The 15,464-nt window shown below is 36.1% G+C and overlaps 1 protein-coding gene across 2 annotated transcripts; it reads right to left on the bottom strand.

Moving 5' to 3' along the window:
* Positions 1-532: 532 nt before the first annotated feature.
* LOC147397997 (protein argonaute 1A-like) lies at positions 533-12,938 on the bottom strand. Of its 2 annotated transcripts, none has more exons than XM_086447100.1 (22): positions 12,782-12,938; positions 10,919-11,610; positions 10,261-10,469; positions 10,014-10,163; positions 9,798-9,931; positions 9,011-9,126; positions 8,417-8,523; positions 8,146-8,284; positions 7,955-8,071; positions 6,475-6,582; positions 6,282-6,353; positions 4,536-4,658; positions 4,266-4,425; positions 3,915-4,174; positions 3,629-3,771; positions 3,258-3,320; positions 3,118-3,181; positions 2,723-2,858; positions 2,545-2,618; positions 2,331-2,425; positions 2,214-2,245; positions 533-907 (listed from the first exon to the last, which is right to left on the bottom strand). In XM_086447100.1, the coding sequence occupies exons 2-22, from the start codon at positions 11,600-11,602 to the stop codon at positions 684-686; spliced, it is 3,210 nt and encodes a 1,069-aa protein (XP_086303226.1). In that variant the 5' UTR covers positions 11,603-11,610; positions 12,782-12,938; the 3' UTR covers positions 533-683. The 2 variants fall into 2 exon arrangements, with proteins under 2 accessions (XP_086303226.1, XP_086303225.1); XM_086447099.1 differs by having other exon boundaries at positions 10,014-10,166.
* Positions 12,939-15,464: the final 2,526 nt, after the last annotated feature.

Consider the following 15,464-nt stretch of genomic DNA (forward strand, 5'->3'; position numbering starts at 1 on the left):
AGTGTACTTTATTTTTTTTCAAATCTCATTTTCCTTTCTTATAAAAACCAAGTCAAATTTTCAATTTAGGTCAAATAAAAGGGAAAATGCAGCAAAAATATAATTGTCGAGCTTATTGGAGTTACTGACCAAAATTTTCATCACTTTTTTTTTAAACAAAAGATGTTGACTTTAGGTAACTTTTGTTGCCTAAACCCTAAACTCATTATATTAGCTAGTTTTGTTGCAGATGATCGAAGTACCCTAGTGAAAGCCACAAGAAATTTTCAAGGCCAACATAGCATTTTTTTTTTCTTTCTAAGCAACCAAAATAGCAAATGTGCACCCTAACAAGTTCATTTTTGTTACCATTTGCACACTATAATTAAAATGAGACCTCATCTTTTAAATTTTAAAGTGTTTTAAAATCAGTTTCAATAATCAGGTAACCAAAATGAGCTTTTGGATTTTTTTGAAAACCAATTTTCATAATCCGAATCTGATAATAATCCAAAATCAGAACCTTGAATCAGGCTACAATTTGAAAAAAAAAAAGAAAAAAAAACCAAGTGATCAAGTTAGCAGTCTTATATCGAGCATCCTTTGCTAGATTTTAACATCGGTACCAAATTGCACCCCATGTAAACAATACCTGTAACTATGAAAGATTTTAAAAGTATTCCTTCCCACCTCGGCTGCTTTATCTAACAATAAAACATAACCCTCTTCACGTTATCCTTGAGTGCAGGGAGGGGTCTCACTGCAGCACTTGCAACTGGGACTCTGGTACTGCGGGCACCACCACTCCCCACACCTGAACCTCGTCCTGCTGCTGCAGCACTTGGTAGTGATCCACTATCCGAAGTCTCAGGTTCCATGTAGAAACGTGCACGGAAGGCAGCCAAGTGTGCATAATACGCCGGAGGTACTGCCATGACACAAATACCACCATCAATTATTGACGACATGCATCCCCCTTTTTTTTTGCCAAGTAGACGATATGCATCCTACCTCTTATTCAAATTTGCAAGAAAACATGTAGATGTGTGTGTGGGGGGGGGGGAGGTGGGGGGGAGCCAAGATTTTTTGGTAGTGGGGGCAAACTATAGTTAATGGTATATACTTGAAGAGCACGAGGATCTATAGTTTTGGGGACAAAACTCGCAGGGTTTTGTTTGTTAGAAGTTGAAGAAAAGGATATTGAGGTCATTCCAATTGGTCTAATGAGAGAAGGTCCAGTCAAGAGGTAATTTCATCTTCAAAAAATTGAAGGGGAGGGAATTGGAGGCAGTTGAAGGGGTGGGGCTTGAGGGCAAATAAGACCTGTAATTGGTTGAAAATAAAGGGAATCTCAAAGTTTTGAGGGGGCCAGTGCCTCCTCACTATCTCTGCCAGTGTGTGTGCGAGTGAAGAAACAGATACATGGGTCTTGATTTTGTGAGATGTGAAGAGACTTTTTTTTTGACAAGACTCATAAAAGAATTGTGTGTGAGAGAGAGAGAGAGAAGAAACAGATAATCAATTTTGATTTTGAGACTCATGTGAAGAGTTTTTTTTTTTTTTGACAGTGATTCATAAAAGATTCAGGACATCGAAAACAGATTTGGAGCATTGATTAATGAGATATTGGGTGTGTGCGCGTGTGCGTGTGCGCGCGCATGTGTGTGTGTGTGTGAGAGAGAGAGAGGAGGGTCTTGGTGGGATCACCCTTTACTGTTTTAGCACACCTTTTTAGGGACCAGAATCCAATCTACGTAAGCTAAATCTAATTTACTGTTCATAGTGTGAAACAAACATGTACTACTGTGGGGATGGTGTATCCTGTATGTTGGCTCGGACACATTATCACTGAAACACAAATGGCCTCCATGAATATCAATATCTTCCCATCACAGCCCGAGATAGACAGGTATTTATAATTGAATCATAATCCAGAATTGTTCCAATCCTATAGGTATATAGGTGGCACATTTTGTATGGAGAATAAATACATCTGTGTCAATAATTTTAAACTCCAACCAAAATATGCCACATAGACACCATTCCTGCTCTATAGGGTACAGGACACCTTGTTCGATTCTGATTCTTTATAATTTTCCTACTTTTTTTGTCCAAGACTTCAGCCCCGAGAACTAAATGTCATAATATCGTTGACTATTTGCACTTCCCATGCACACAAACAAAAGAGCAAAAAGTAACATAAAAAACAATTAAAGAAAGGAGGGGCAACTAACCAATGGATACAGAACGGGTGCACCTTGCATACCTGCAAAGAAAAATCAAGATCGCATCAAATACCAGACAATTAAGAAGAGTAACGGGACAAAATAAATTGGGAGAAAATGCCTTACGTATAACATAGGTTATTGGTAAGTGACTGGAGTCCGTCTGCACTAAATTTGTTCTCATCCCATAGTACATGATAATGAGCCGGTCGGCTTGTACCCTGCAGAAATTCACAAATCATGACCACTATCTATAAATCTCAAGATTTTTAACATTAGAGAAAGATTCTCCCATAATAACTATAAGAGCAACAAAAAAAAAAAGTGGGGCTTCAGTTACCTGAATACCAGCATGGCTGCACAGGTAGAAGTCAAACTCAGTTGGGTGGCAGATTTTGGAATCAACAACCGTTCCTGCAAATTTCATGTAGAATGAGATTCTCTCAACCACCAAGGAATCCAAATTCAACTCAGACATTGTGAAGGGTACCTCACGAAGTCCAACAAAATTCACCTACCCGGTAATATATTTCCACTTCGATCAACTGCATTGCGGTCAGCATGGTTGTTTGCAAATAACCTCGTATGGTGACGCTTTTGAACCACAACAAATGTCACAGGAGGCTGATAATTTGGCTCTAGGGATGCACATGCCTGAAAATAAATGTATTTATAAATTGAAGAAAGTTAGGAAATTTTAGTTGGATCTTTTCAACAAATGTAGGGACTTTCTTCCAACAACTGATCTCATTCTTCAATCTTTTAGCTATAGTCTAATATGATGGACAATGCCCACCATATAATGTGGTCCATATTCAAATTATTGATTCAAAAAGTGAAAAGTATGGTACATGGTGCTCAGTACAACCATGCATCACCTTCAAGACAGCCAAGTTAATACAAATGGTTTTACCTTACGTATTGCATCCAGTTCGTACAGTAAAACTTGGTAAAACTGCCCTTCACTAACCCCATCCCTGGAAGCAGAGAGAACATGCTTAGCCCAAGAGGCAGGACAGGGTTCAAGATTAATTAAAGAACAGATTAAAATACCTGTAGAATATGATCCGTTGAGGTTTTTGACCAGTTGATCTACGGAAGGAAATTAGAAGTTCCCTGGATTATGAGAACACATAGTCAATCAAAATCCATTTCCCATTAAGCTTAGGTTCCCTTATGAAAAATAAAGTGATTGTCTACCATAACGATTGCAACATTCACAGCCATTTGAAATACAGAAACCATTAGTTATACCACACTAGTTTAAGAGAGGTTCTATTGCCACACAGACTTTTGCTAAGAGCACCCCAATTCACATGAAATAGCCAAAGAATTGGCAAGCATCTTGGGTGCTCTTAGTAAAAGTTGGTGTGGCGATAGAAGCTCTATTATTTAAAATGCATTAGCAAAAGGGAAGAGCTTACTTGATCATTCCCCCGGTCACAGTTCCTCTTACAGGATCTTGCCATACTTTGAACAGATCTTGGATCAGTTCCTGACGATGAGCTTGAGCACAAACCAAACCTACGTACTTGGTGACCTCCGGCCAATCTTGAGAGGCCACAACCTAGGAAAAATTTAAACCAAAAATTCATATTTTCACTGAGCAAGAAAGTGAGTTATAAATATTTACTCCACATGATTGTTATATGTAGGTGTGTATCAGAACACCAAATGACTTGACTTAGTATATGGAAATTAAAATCTTACAGCTGCAATGGAGGGACTCGTGTCCTCGCCAGGGTGAGGATGAGTCACATCAGCACCGAAGATGATGGTTGGTCGGTCACTAACAAGAGGTATTCTTCTCGACAACGCATCAACAAGCACTGTGTTTCTTCCCCCAACCTTCACGTTTATCTTAAGTGCTACGTTTGCCAGATACTGCTTACTCATCTTATGAACATGTTTGGTCAAGCAACACTGGGATACTACTCCAAGTTCCGTTTCACATATTCTCTTCAAATCACCTGCAAATATAAAGCACCCGTTTAACTCACTTTGCCGAAAAATAATTTTAAACAGATGCTTATTCAAGATTGAGAAAAGTAATTATCGTACCATAGAGAGAACCATTGTTATCTGGCAAAATGACTATCATTAGGTCAATTTCCTTGCCCTGGAGTTTGGTCATGGAATCGTGATAGCGAGCCTTTAAGGCTCTCTCAACCTGGTCAGGACGAGCGCTACATGGTGGAAGTGTTGGCTCGGGATTAAATGCCTATACATGTTTCAAACACCAATACTTAGAATAGATAGTACTGAAGGCATCTAAGACGAGATAACAAGGAATCCACAACATCGGAATCATTATAAATTTAAGTTCTGTACCATGCCAGAAATGTGGCACATTTGAGCGAGCTCATAACAAAACCCACGAGCAACATTATCTTGAACATTTCGTGAAAAGTTCATGCATATCCAGTTGTTTACTGTTCCCCCATTAACCATTTTCTGCAATTGGAAAGAAAATCACATAAAATTCAGTTGATAAAACACTCGCATAGAGTTAAAATGTTTAAAAAAAAAAGGAACGAAACTTCACAAATGTATCGTTCAATTATTTTACACAAAGAAGCCAAACATGCATGACATTTACATTTATAGAGAGAGAGAACTCCCTCAATATACAATGACTTCCAAGTTGGTTTCTTTACACTTAGGCAGCTACCTTGGATAAGATTCTTGGCTATCTATCAACTTACATCCCATGAAAACTGTTGTTTAAAGTGTCAGTCTAATCATAAAACGATAAATCACCAGTTCATTCATTGTGATCTAGTTTTGAGTATTAGATCTTCCCATAAGTTCTTACTTGGCTTATTCCAAAGTTGCCCATCTCATTTGCATTGTTTCAAGAGTTAGGATTGGTGAAGAATGATAAAATTTGCATTCTGTTAGACTTGGCTAGCTGTAAGTAAAAGTACAGTAAGACCTTAAAAGTAAAAGAGCTTGCATTACAGGAAATCATCATTGGCGTTAAAGATCTTGTCTTCTTTCTTTTTTTGGTCCAAACTTTACAAAAAATTCTGAAGTTTGATCTTTGAATGATTGATATTTAGGACAGAGTGCCTGTTTTAGTTTTTAGTTTCAATGCATTGATAAGACAATAATTTTTTTCTTGGAATTTTAAAATTCACTGAAGCCTTCCACTCTGAGATTGCTATCCACATTACCCGAGACTTAGCATTGGCCAGTCCAAAATAATAAATGATGCCTCCAAATAAATAAATATATAATACTGTAGAACATCAAAGGAAGAAAAATTGGGGGGAGATTGGGGGGAGGGGGGGTCATATCATATCAGAGTGTTAAATATATACCATGTGGATACAATATTGGGGCCATTTCTATGAAGGAATGATATTAGATCACAAGACTTCCATGCTAACTTCAGCCTATCAACTACTTGCTCAATTACAAAAGAGAGTGCTACTTATTGCACAATTCTTTAGCTCAAATTCAATGGTGTGATGGAACCTTCCCACTCATTATGCACATGCTAAGTTAGCTTCTACTATAATGAAATGTTCTATTTGGGTTTCTTTGTTAGGTTACCTATAAAAAATAAATAAATGTTCTATTGTGAGATCTTTGTGTAGCAGCAGCACCCTACAAAATAATACCACTTTAAAGCAACCAAACTCGCAATACAGAAACCAAGAGGTTGTAAACAACATCTTATGCATTAAAGCTAACCCAACATTAATAAAATCCTGCTTCAATCCCTGAGATTGTTATAGCTACACTTGTTCATTTATAATATGCAAGATTATGTTTGATTGCCTAATTCCATGAATTTATAAAGAAACTCTTAATCTAATGTATTTCCCACTTGAGAATCCTTTCTAACATAATGTATGCGGTATATGTGAAACAAACAAAACTAAAACACATTCCTTCAGCAACTTAGATGTAAGCTGAATTAAGAATGAATGAATCATAGGATGAATTTTCAATTCAACAGACCCACAATGTGTACTTTATCCAATTCAGATCGTATACAGTAAAACATTGGGTACATAAATTCCATTTACAGATTAAATGTAAGGGTTTAGACTGTTAGGCAAATGTTACCTTGTTCATCATATTCCACTGACCGACTTGTGGCAAGCAATCCTTTTCTCTTCCTGCATCATGGTATTTAAGCTGCAGAATCAACAAACGGCATTCAATCAACACAAACAACCATTCTTATACTGCAGGAGCAGATTGTTTCATGAACCAGATAAAAATAACAACCGAAAAGATTGGCCATAAAATTACTTACCCTAGGTGGGGGAAGAATTCGTGCTTCAACAGAAGCAAGTTTTTCACTGATTTTTATACCAAATTCCTTTGCATAAGGATCTTCATGGTAAGCATTGTGATGAACCGTCTGAATGGTAAAAAAAAGGAACTTTTAGAACAAAATACTGGCAAATATGTTAAGAGTTCCAAATAAGCAAAAACCTGTATCATGACCAATTGCTAAGCCCACTACTCTTACTTATATTTTCCTTATGATCTTGGAATTGTAATACACCTTTTAAGTTCGTGACAGGCGAACTAGTTCAACTAATTTTGGAAAACACCATAAATTATTTTTAGGTACATTTTAAACCATGCTCTTAATACCAATTGCAATCTAGGTTTCTACCAAGGACAAAACCCTGATCAATTTTAACAGAAAAACTAAAATTACAGTGAAACTATTGTAAGACAAGAAGATCTTAAGTTATTCCTTCACTGATTAAAAATAAATGCTCAACTAATTTTCTCTAGGGGTATTGAGAAATGGACCAAAATCTTGAAATTCTATGAATTTTTTTCAGAAATGCCTGTTACCAGATTTGTAACATGGTTATTCGCAACATGATTTCATAATGTAGAACCAGCGTGGGAACTAAAAAAGATTACGGAATTGGAAACCAAGAACTACTCACAATCTAAAACGCAAAAAGAACAAGATGCCATTATCATAATAATAAAAAATAAAATAAAAGGACCCATCGATTCAAATAGAAAAAAATTGATCAACAAAAACATCAAATATAAACTGAAATAACGTTCTCGGTTGCAAAACTAAATGATATACAATCGAGATAATGATGCAAAATTGGATACTTTGCCTGAAAATAATTGCTTTAGGCCTTTAGCTAATATTATGGGAAAGAAGGTATTTTTATACCACAAATGCAAAAAAGATTCATTCCTGAGAATGATATCCCTTTCTTGCAGCAAAGGTGTAAAAGCAATGACGGGAAGTGTGTTACCTCTATTTCATGTGGAAATTGTTAGCTCTCTTGTTCACAAGACAAAATTTTAGGATTATAGACCACGGCCTTGTTATATATATATATACATATATATATATATCAAGGGCAATCACTCATATACCCAAAAAAAAAAAAAAACAGATAGCCATCCGCATGCAGCCACCCCAAAGAGCCCTTATTAGATAGACAACATGGATTTGACAGGGCAGGAAACTTCCATCTTTTTTAAGTTCTTTGGCTAAGGAAAATATAAAAAAGGGAAGCAGCAACTGAGCAGTTAGCACAATATGAAGTCTGCAGTTACAACGACAAAACCTTGTCCCAGATATAATCATTTGATCATGTTGAAATATATAGGAAACCTATTGTCACAAACTGCACAAGCTAGATTACCTTGGAAAGGTTGAACTATAAGCCATAATACACGTAAGCAATACTGTATATATGCATGACAAGATATTAAGTGACCAGTAAATATTTGCCACCACACACCTGCACAATGTCAAGCTCTCGATCATGAGGACGCTGACAGGTCACTTTCAGCAAAGCAGTAATCTGCTTCTCATTCAACCTTTTGGAATACCTCTGGCCCTCCACAATTTTGCATACCTGGATTCAATTATAACCTATCACCACACAAATTCGTGTAACATAAGAAGCAGGAATATAAGGAATGTATTGACCTCCATAGGTAGATAATTAGGCCTCTGCTGATTCCCCACTTGTAGACAAGGCCATTGAGTGTGTTGAATCACAAAACCATAGGTCTCCTGGAAATATTGGACAACAGATTTCACAGTCCCTCTTTCGTCAACAGGGAAGCTATTGGAACCCATAAGCAGAACAGTGAGCCATGTCAGAGATTCGCCATATGTAGAACATTTCAAAATAAATAATGCAATAAGGTAAAATGACTATGGAGATTTAGCTACAAAATCGATTGGTGAATCTTACGTCAGCTCTCGTGTTGCCTGCGATGTTAAACCAAATATTCGGTATTTTCTCCGCATATTTCCCCTATGTGTAACTTCAACCTTCACATTTCTAAGAGCTTTCTTAATCTGCCAAAATCAATAAAAAACAATGCAGAAACAATGAGATTAATAAAAATATAATATGAAATTAACTAGAGCAAGGTATAAAGGGGGAATAAACAAAGAAATTGTGAAATAGAGCCGTCACGGAGAACTTGTCAATGACCCAAAAAGAAAAAAAAAGGAAACTAACCCAATAGACTTATAAAAATGAACAAACGAGAATAATAAGTGTCATAAACCTCCAAACGATTGACAAAAATCTAATTATCAAAAGATGCCTAAATGATATATATATATATATAATGCAAAATCCAATGATTGAGATTTATCCCTGGGATACTTATCTCCGAGATTTGTGTTATCAAGATACTCATAAATCTCAACCATTGGATCTTGTGTTCAAAGGGTTGGGAACATGTGTTTTTCATGAGTCATTATTAGGAGTCAACGGATCCCAACCCTGTACAAATCAGTAGATCAAGGTGAAACCAAGGGGAAAAAAGAGCAGAACCTTAAAGCGATCAGCATCAGATAAAGGTCTGGCAGAGGCAGAGTAATCCCTGTTCAAGAGCTGAAGCACAAAATCGATGACTGGCAAGGGCTCAATAAAAGCCGTAGATGACATATCTGCAACAAGAAAAAATCTTTTAGTAATGGAAAGCCAAAGGTTTCAGATCCACAGTACGCTTGTTCAACAGAATTGCAACTAGATGACATAAAAGAGAGTGAACAAGACAGAATTGCAATTCACGAAACTTGATCACATAAAAGAAAGCAAACAAGACCAAAATGGTAATTTAGTTTAGTTTGCTTAATAAATTCCTGACATGCATCACTGAGGGATATAATAGTAAAAACTCATGTATGTGTGAATCATATCAGCAATAAAAAGAGAGTTGCAATTGGCACCCCAACTTTTACTTATTGCACCCCAATTAAAAAGAAACAAAACAAGTGAAAGGTTGGGGATAAGTAAAAGCTTGGCTGCCAATAGAAGCTCTCTCTCGTTTTTCTTGCTAAATTGCTAATCATAATTGTAAAAAACTACTGAATTTGTTTGAACAAGTTATATAATGATTTGAAATGTCAAGCTTATAATTTGAGCCAAACCTTAGTGATGTTTGAAGAGTGTGTTCTAATCTTTAATTGGGGTGTGATAAATAATTTAAAAAATTAGGGTGGAATAAGTAAAAAAAAAATTGGGTGCCAATAGAAGCTCTCCAATAAAATGAATGCATATATAGGATACAACACATAAGGCATTTCCCTGAAACTATGGATAAAAATAATGATCATACCAATATTCAGAGATAGGCCCATCTGAGTTGGACGAATACTCTGATAAAAACCACGCCAACTTTCCAACCCGTCACCAAGCGGCTGCCTTCTCCCTAAATCAGGGGAATAAAATGAACGCCCTACAGGGGAGTACCTACAACCAATTAAAACCAGCCTATGAGATCAAGGAAAAAATCCATATAGCATGACGAGCTAACCGGAAATGTCGTATGTACCTTGAAGTAGGGAGTTCACGCAGCACAATGTCAAGAACTTGAAGAGCTTCCTGAGGTGCGTCTGCCTGCTTACCCTGTAAAAATAATCCTAAATGATGTAGATCGGCACGGGAGGCGAACTTGATGACAACTCTGAATTGTCTTTCCTTTCTGCTACACGAAAAAAAAGGAATTTAAAAATTTGATACGTGTTGATGGAGGCAAGAGAATGCTAGGAAAATAAATTCAGAATTGGGTTGGCAAAGACCTTGGAGCACCCGTGCCATCATCCTCATCGAGTAAAGTAATTGAAAACTCTTTTGAACTAAAAGGCAGTGGTCCGGCAGTATAGAGACTCTTACGACCATCATAAGCGGGAAGCCGCTTTCCAAGATGCGATTCTCTATACAATTTCACCAGCTGACCCATTACCGCTCGATTCACACCCCGTGAAGTACCTTCAGGTGTAATAGAAACCTGGCAAATCCAGTTATCAATAAACAACTCAGAAGATAATCAATAAACATAGTGAATAGGTCGGGGTTTGGGAATAATTTGGTAAGAGAAAGGTTTGGAAAAAATCGGTAAAAGATGGAAAAATTCGGGAAAATATTAGATAAATTAAAAAATAAAATTTTTTTTGAAGTAAAAAAAATGTGTATACATATATATATATATATGAGCGTGTGTGTGTGTGTATGTATGTGTTTGTATTTCATATATTAAATGGTCAATAACACTTAAAAAGGGCTAAAAATATAAATAAAAATCAGAGATTTTTTTAAATTGTTGATTAAATCATTATTCGCGATTTTTTTAAAAAAAACATCATATGATTTATCGATAACTATTAAAATCGTGATTTTAAAATATTACAGAATTTTGTCACTGTGCCAATAAAAGAGAGTCAAAACAGGATAACTCACATCATACTGGTGCAGATCTTTATCTGGTAGTTCAGCGAAGAAGTGGTTTGCCTTAACCACACATCTGATTCCAGTACTACCCTTTCCAGGGCGAAGAGGGAATCTCATAGATTTACTTGATGGAGCGATGGGCTGGATGGCCTGGCTTGAAACCTCTTCTGACTGGACGGAAAGCTGCTGAAACTGTTGTGTCACTGTTGAAGGGCTGGGTTCGGGTGGCTTAGACGAAGAACTAGCTTGGGAGGATGTTTCCGCGGGAGTCAATGTGGCTTCATATTGAACCGGGGTTGCTTGGTGCAGCTCGGGATAAGGTGGCCTGGACGGACCACCACCACCATAACCACCGCCGCCACCACGACGCCTCCCACCAAATTCCGGAGCATAACTGCCATATTGCTGAGGTGGCATTCCCCGTGGTTGATATTCGGAGGGAGGAGGAGCACTGTATTGCTGCTGAGGTGGCATCCCACCACGTGGTCCGCCACGTCCCTGTCCTCCACGACCTCCTTGTGGAGACTGTGGGCCCAACCCTCTTCCACCTTGATAGCCTCCTCCGACTCCTTGTTGTTGTGCTGTTGGACGCTGGGCACCACCACGACCACCACCACTACTGCTTTGTTGAGATTCAGAGCTCTCAACAGCACCACTACTACCAGGAACTTCAGTTCTCTTCTTTCTCACCATGATTATAACTGCCAGAAACAGCAACAAAATTAACTATAAATATAATATAATATTAAAAAATAAAAACAAAAAAAGGTCCCTGGAACCTTAAAACATGGTTTTCAAACTCAGTTTCTCATCTTGTAAAGGGTACCATCCAGATCGAGTTGATGAGTCAAACCATTCCAGCTCGATTTAAATGTATTTTATATATATATAAAGAGTAAAATATTTAGATAATATTTTTCCAGTAAAAACTGGAAATTAAATAAAAGCTGCTCAGTCACAAAATCTCATTTTATAAAGATAACCAGCATTTGAATTCTAAAAAATCAATTGCATTTGCATTTATTTTTTTTTGAAAAACACCAAAACCAATAGACTCAGCTAAGTTTCAAAAATTGATCGAGCTTTTGAAATCTCAGCCGAGATGAACTCAGATATCAGATTAGTCAAAGGAGATGGGCGACTCTCAGAGGATCTCTCGCTCTGATGCCTCAGAAATCGAGATGACTCCGAGTCATCCCGGTTTCTACAGATTTTAAAACATTCTCTCAAACTTTTCAACGCTTACTGTAACATACTACCAACAAAAAGAAACGTACAAAGAAAACTCCCAAATCAGGACACTGAAACTACTCATCAATGAAATAAAACCCTAGCAACAGTCTCAAATTTCAAAAAGCCCTAAATGTTACTTGAGAAGAACATCAGATGCTATAAAAACCAAGAAAAACTAGATCGTAAACCGTCGGAACATGAATAAAACTTAAAAGCGAGAAGCTCTCTAAAATCCTAACCCTAAAACATCCAATCTCCCTTTACAGAACTAGCATTGAACATAGCATAAGGTTAAAATCGAAAACCCTAATTAAACAAAGTTGTAACAACTCTGCAGACCCTAACCACTGACTTCTAAGAAGAAACTCATGATCCGAAGCAAACATCCGAAAAAAATAATAATAAACAAAATGAAGTGCGGAAATTAAGGCTCGGAAATGCAAAAATCGAAGAAAAAAATCTAAAATCTGAAAACAGAATAAATGAAACAATTACTCTAAAAACATAGATCATTGCAGATCGACTGAGAACTAGATCAAAAATAGAGAGATACAAGCAAAAAAAAACCACATCAGATCATAGAAAACCGCTTCTCAGCTTGAACTCAATCAATCTAGAACCAAATACCACCATTTTTACCTCAAAACCGCTTTAGAATACCGCTTTTGATCTGCAACGCCGCTTTCTGTAAGTTTAAAGAGATCCGAGTCTGGTTTCTTTCGATTCCCCAAAACTGTGACTCCTTCTCTCCTCAGGCTCTCACACAGGTCTTTAAATGGAAGACACCTCTGAAAACGACAAATCCCTCTCTCTTGTTTCTCTCTCTCCTACGTGGCTTAAAAATCTTAGTCACATGGTGGCGTGTCATTTAGTAGATGACGTGTCTATCACAAGTGGACACGGACGATCTCGATAACAAGAAAACATGCGGAGGTACGCTTCGTTCTCTTTCTTCTTTAGCAAGTTAAAGCTTCAATTTTGTTAATTATTGGTTTTAATTAAAACATGTTTTGTGGAAGTTTCCATGTTCTATCTTCTTTTGAGAAAAGTTTGATTGGCTGTAAAGGTAAAATTACCATTCCATCCCTTGCTTCGAAATGATCCTCTTGTACATTTTTCTTCAAAACCCTTTGGTTAAGGCTTTAAAAAAAAAAAAATCAAAATTAATTCCTTTGCCTTCTCTTGTGTTCTTCCACCACTAAAATAAAAATTGAGATTTTAAATTTTTTAATGTACAAATATTAATTCATATTTAGTTTGTTGTAAAAGGTGAATGTGTCACTCCTCTTCACTCATATCTCGATGAAAAATATTTATGATTTTGTAAATGCATCCACATCAACAACGTGAGAATCAATGTACATTTTAATGTTTCTTCAACATTTTTCAACTTGAGATTAGGGGCTTCATCTCAAATTGGTATTTAAACAAGCCTAATCTAAAGTAAAAGAGTTGTGCTGGAGTAACATTAAAATTGACATCGTTTCACACATTGGTGTGCATAAGACCATAGATGTTTCTCACTCATATCTCAATGAAAAGCATCTATGATTCTATACATACATCCACGTTAGCAATGTATGAAATAATGTCAATTTCAATGTTATTTCAATATTTTTCAACATAAAATTGACAACTTTTTAACAACAAGAAAATAATAATAATTTTTAAAAAGTTATTTTTAAATTCATATTTTTGTATTATAAATGTTAAACCATTAAAGAAAATTCTATTTGAATCTTTCAAATGTGTTTTGTTGCATGTATAATAAAGCATTCAAATTGCCATGTTTATCTGCAAATGTGGAGATAACATGGCAAATTTGGAGATAACCTCAACCCAAGAGATGCTTGGCATTACATGGCAAAACAAAGACAATTACCAATGAAATAAAGTCTTGTCACCAAACATGCCGAACATGTGTATTCTCTGATTAGCAAAAATGAATTAACCGATTAACCAATCAAGTTACAATTCATGATATGCAATCTCTTTTACCAAAAATGAAATGTTAAGAGAATCGAAAAACATCAACTCTCGAGTTTGGATCCAAACCTAGTTTACAAATATTTACTCCTAACAATAGAAGCGGTCAAAAGAAGTTATCACAAAACCTTCCACCAAAATAGTTTTCAAGTCCTCCCTTTGGCGCAACAACAACCATTTTGCGCAATGTCACTCAATTTGAAATCCCACCACATGAGCAAAACCTTATTCAACTAATATTATCCAACTTGTAATTTCATATGCACTTGTGACAACTTTGAAAATTACATCTAAAACTCTTTTTATGCTTTTCGTAATTTTATTATTTATAAATATCTAAGTATGATAATAAATTATAGCATTTATTAAGAAGTAGTTTGATGTAACTTCAACCACTACTTCATCAAGGAAGCAAATCCAGCCTTTGATCCATCAAGTTACCATTCATCAAGACCTTAAATCAATTAGAGGTGGATGACGATAAAATCCTACTACTAAAGGAAAGTGTATAGCCTACATGGCAATCCACAATTGATGAATCTAAACCATATTAGGAGGGGAATATCCAACACCCAAAAAAGGGAAGATCCTTCAAGAATTAAAGAGTTGGACTCTAGGGGATGTTGGAGACTCCTCCACCAAGGAAAAATATATTTAGCCGCATTATTTATTTGTTGGTTGAAGAATGAATTAGATTTGAATAGGTATAAATGATGAAATGTATGTGATTGTCAGAGTATCAACACTCTACCCTTTCAAAGACTTCTCTAGAAGTTATTAGATTTTTACTCATCTATCTTTTGATCATCTTGATTGGTTAAACCCATGGATGAGTGGATAATCATCAAGGCTAAGTTGATGAGAGGTAAATATAATTATTTTATAAGATTTCCCTGCGAATTATGGGAACCTTAGGTTTTATGACCAAACTATCTATAAGAATCTCCCAAAAGTCTATAAACAAGATACCTTTCAATGCAAAAAATAAAGAGCTCAAGTGATCGAAAATTATGTCAAATTCTCTCCTCAAAGTCCTTTAATTTACCAAAACTCTATCCAAATCTCATCTCATTCTCCCAAGAAGCCTAAGGAAAGAAAAAGAAACCAAGGTGGTGAAGAAGGTTTATACTTTTCAATTTCATTATGTAATCCCCATCTTACTCCTCACTTATATATTTAAGTATATTTACTTTCATGCTATTTTATTTTTAAGTAACGTAGATTAGTAGATCTTTTAGTTTGAGGCTAAGAGATAGAGAGTAATCCCTTCTTGTGAGATAATCTCTTCAAATAAGTCCTCAAAAAGCTCCTTGAAAGCATTTTAGTTAATAAGTTT

The sequence above is a fragment of the Akebia trifoliata genome, chromosome 7 (assembly GCF_017979445.1).
Source record: "Akebia trifoliata isolate Shusen 1 chromosome 7, ASM1797944v1, whole genome shotgun sequence".
Lineage (NCBI taxonomy): Eukaryota > Viridiplantae > Streptophyta > Magnoliopsida > Ranunculales > Lardizabalaceae > Akebia > Akebia trifoliata.

Coding starts and splice junctions, on each gene's coding strand:
- LOC147397997 (XM_086447099.1), bottom strand. CDS start 11,602: ATGGTGAGAAAGAAGAGAACTGAAGTTCCTGGTAGTAGTGGTGCTGTT. Junction 3,321..3,628: donor GTGACCGGGGGAATGATCAA/GTAAGCTCTTCC, acceptor CTCATAATCCAG/GGAACTTCTAATTTCCTTCC. Junction 2,859..3,117: donor AACTGGATGCAATACGTAAG/GTAAAACCATTT, acceptor ATTTATTTTCAG/GCATGTGCATCCCTAGAGCC.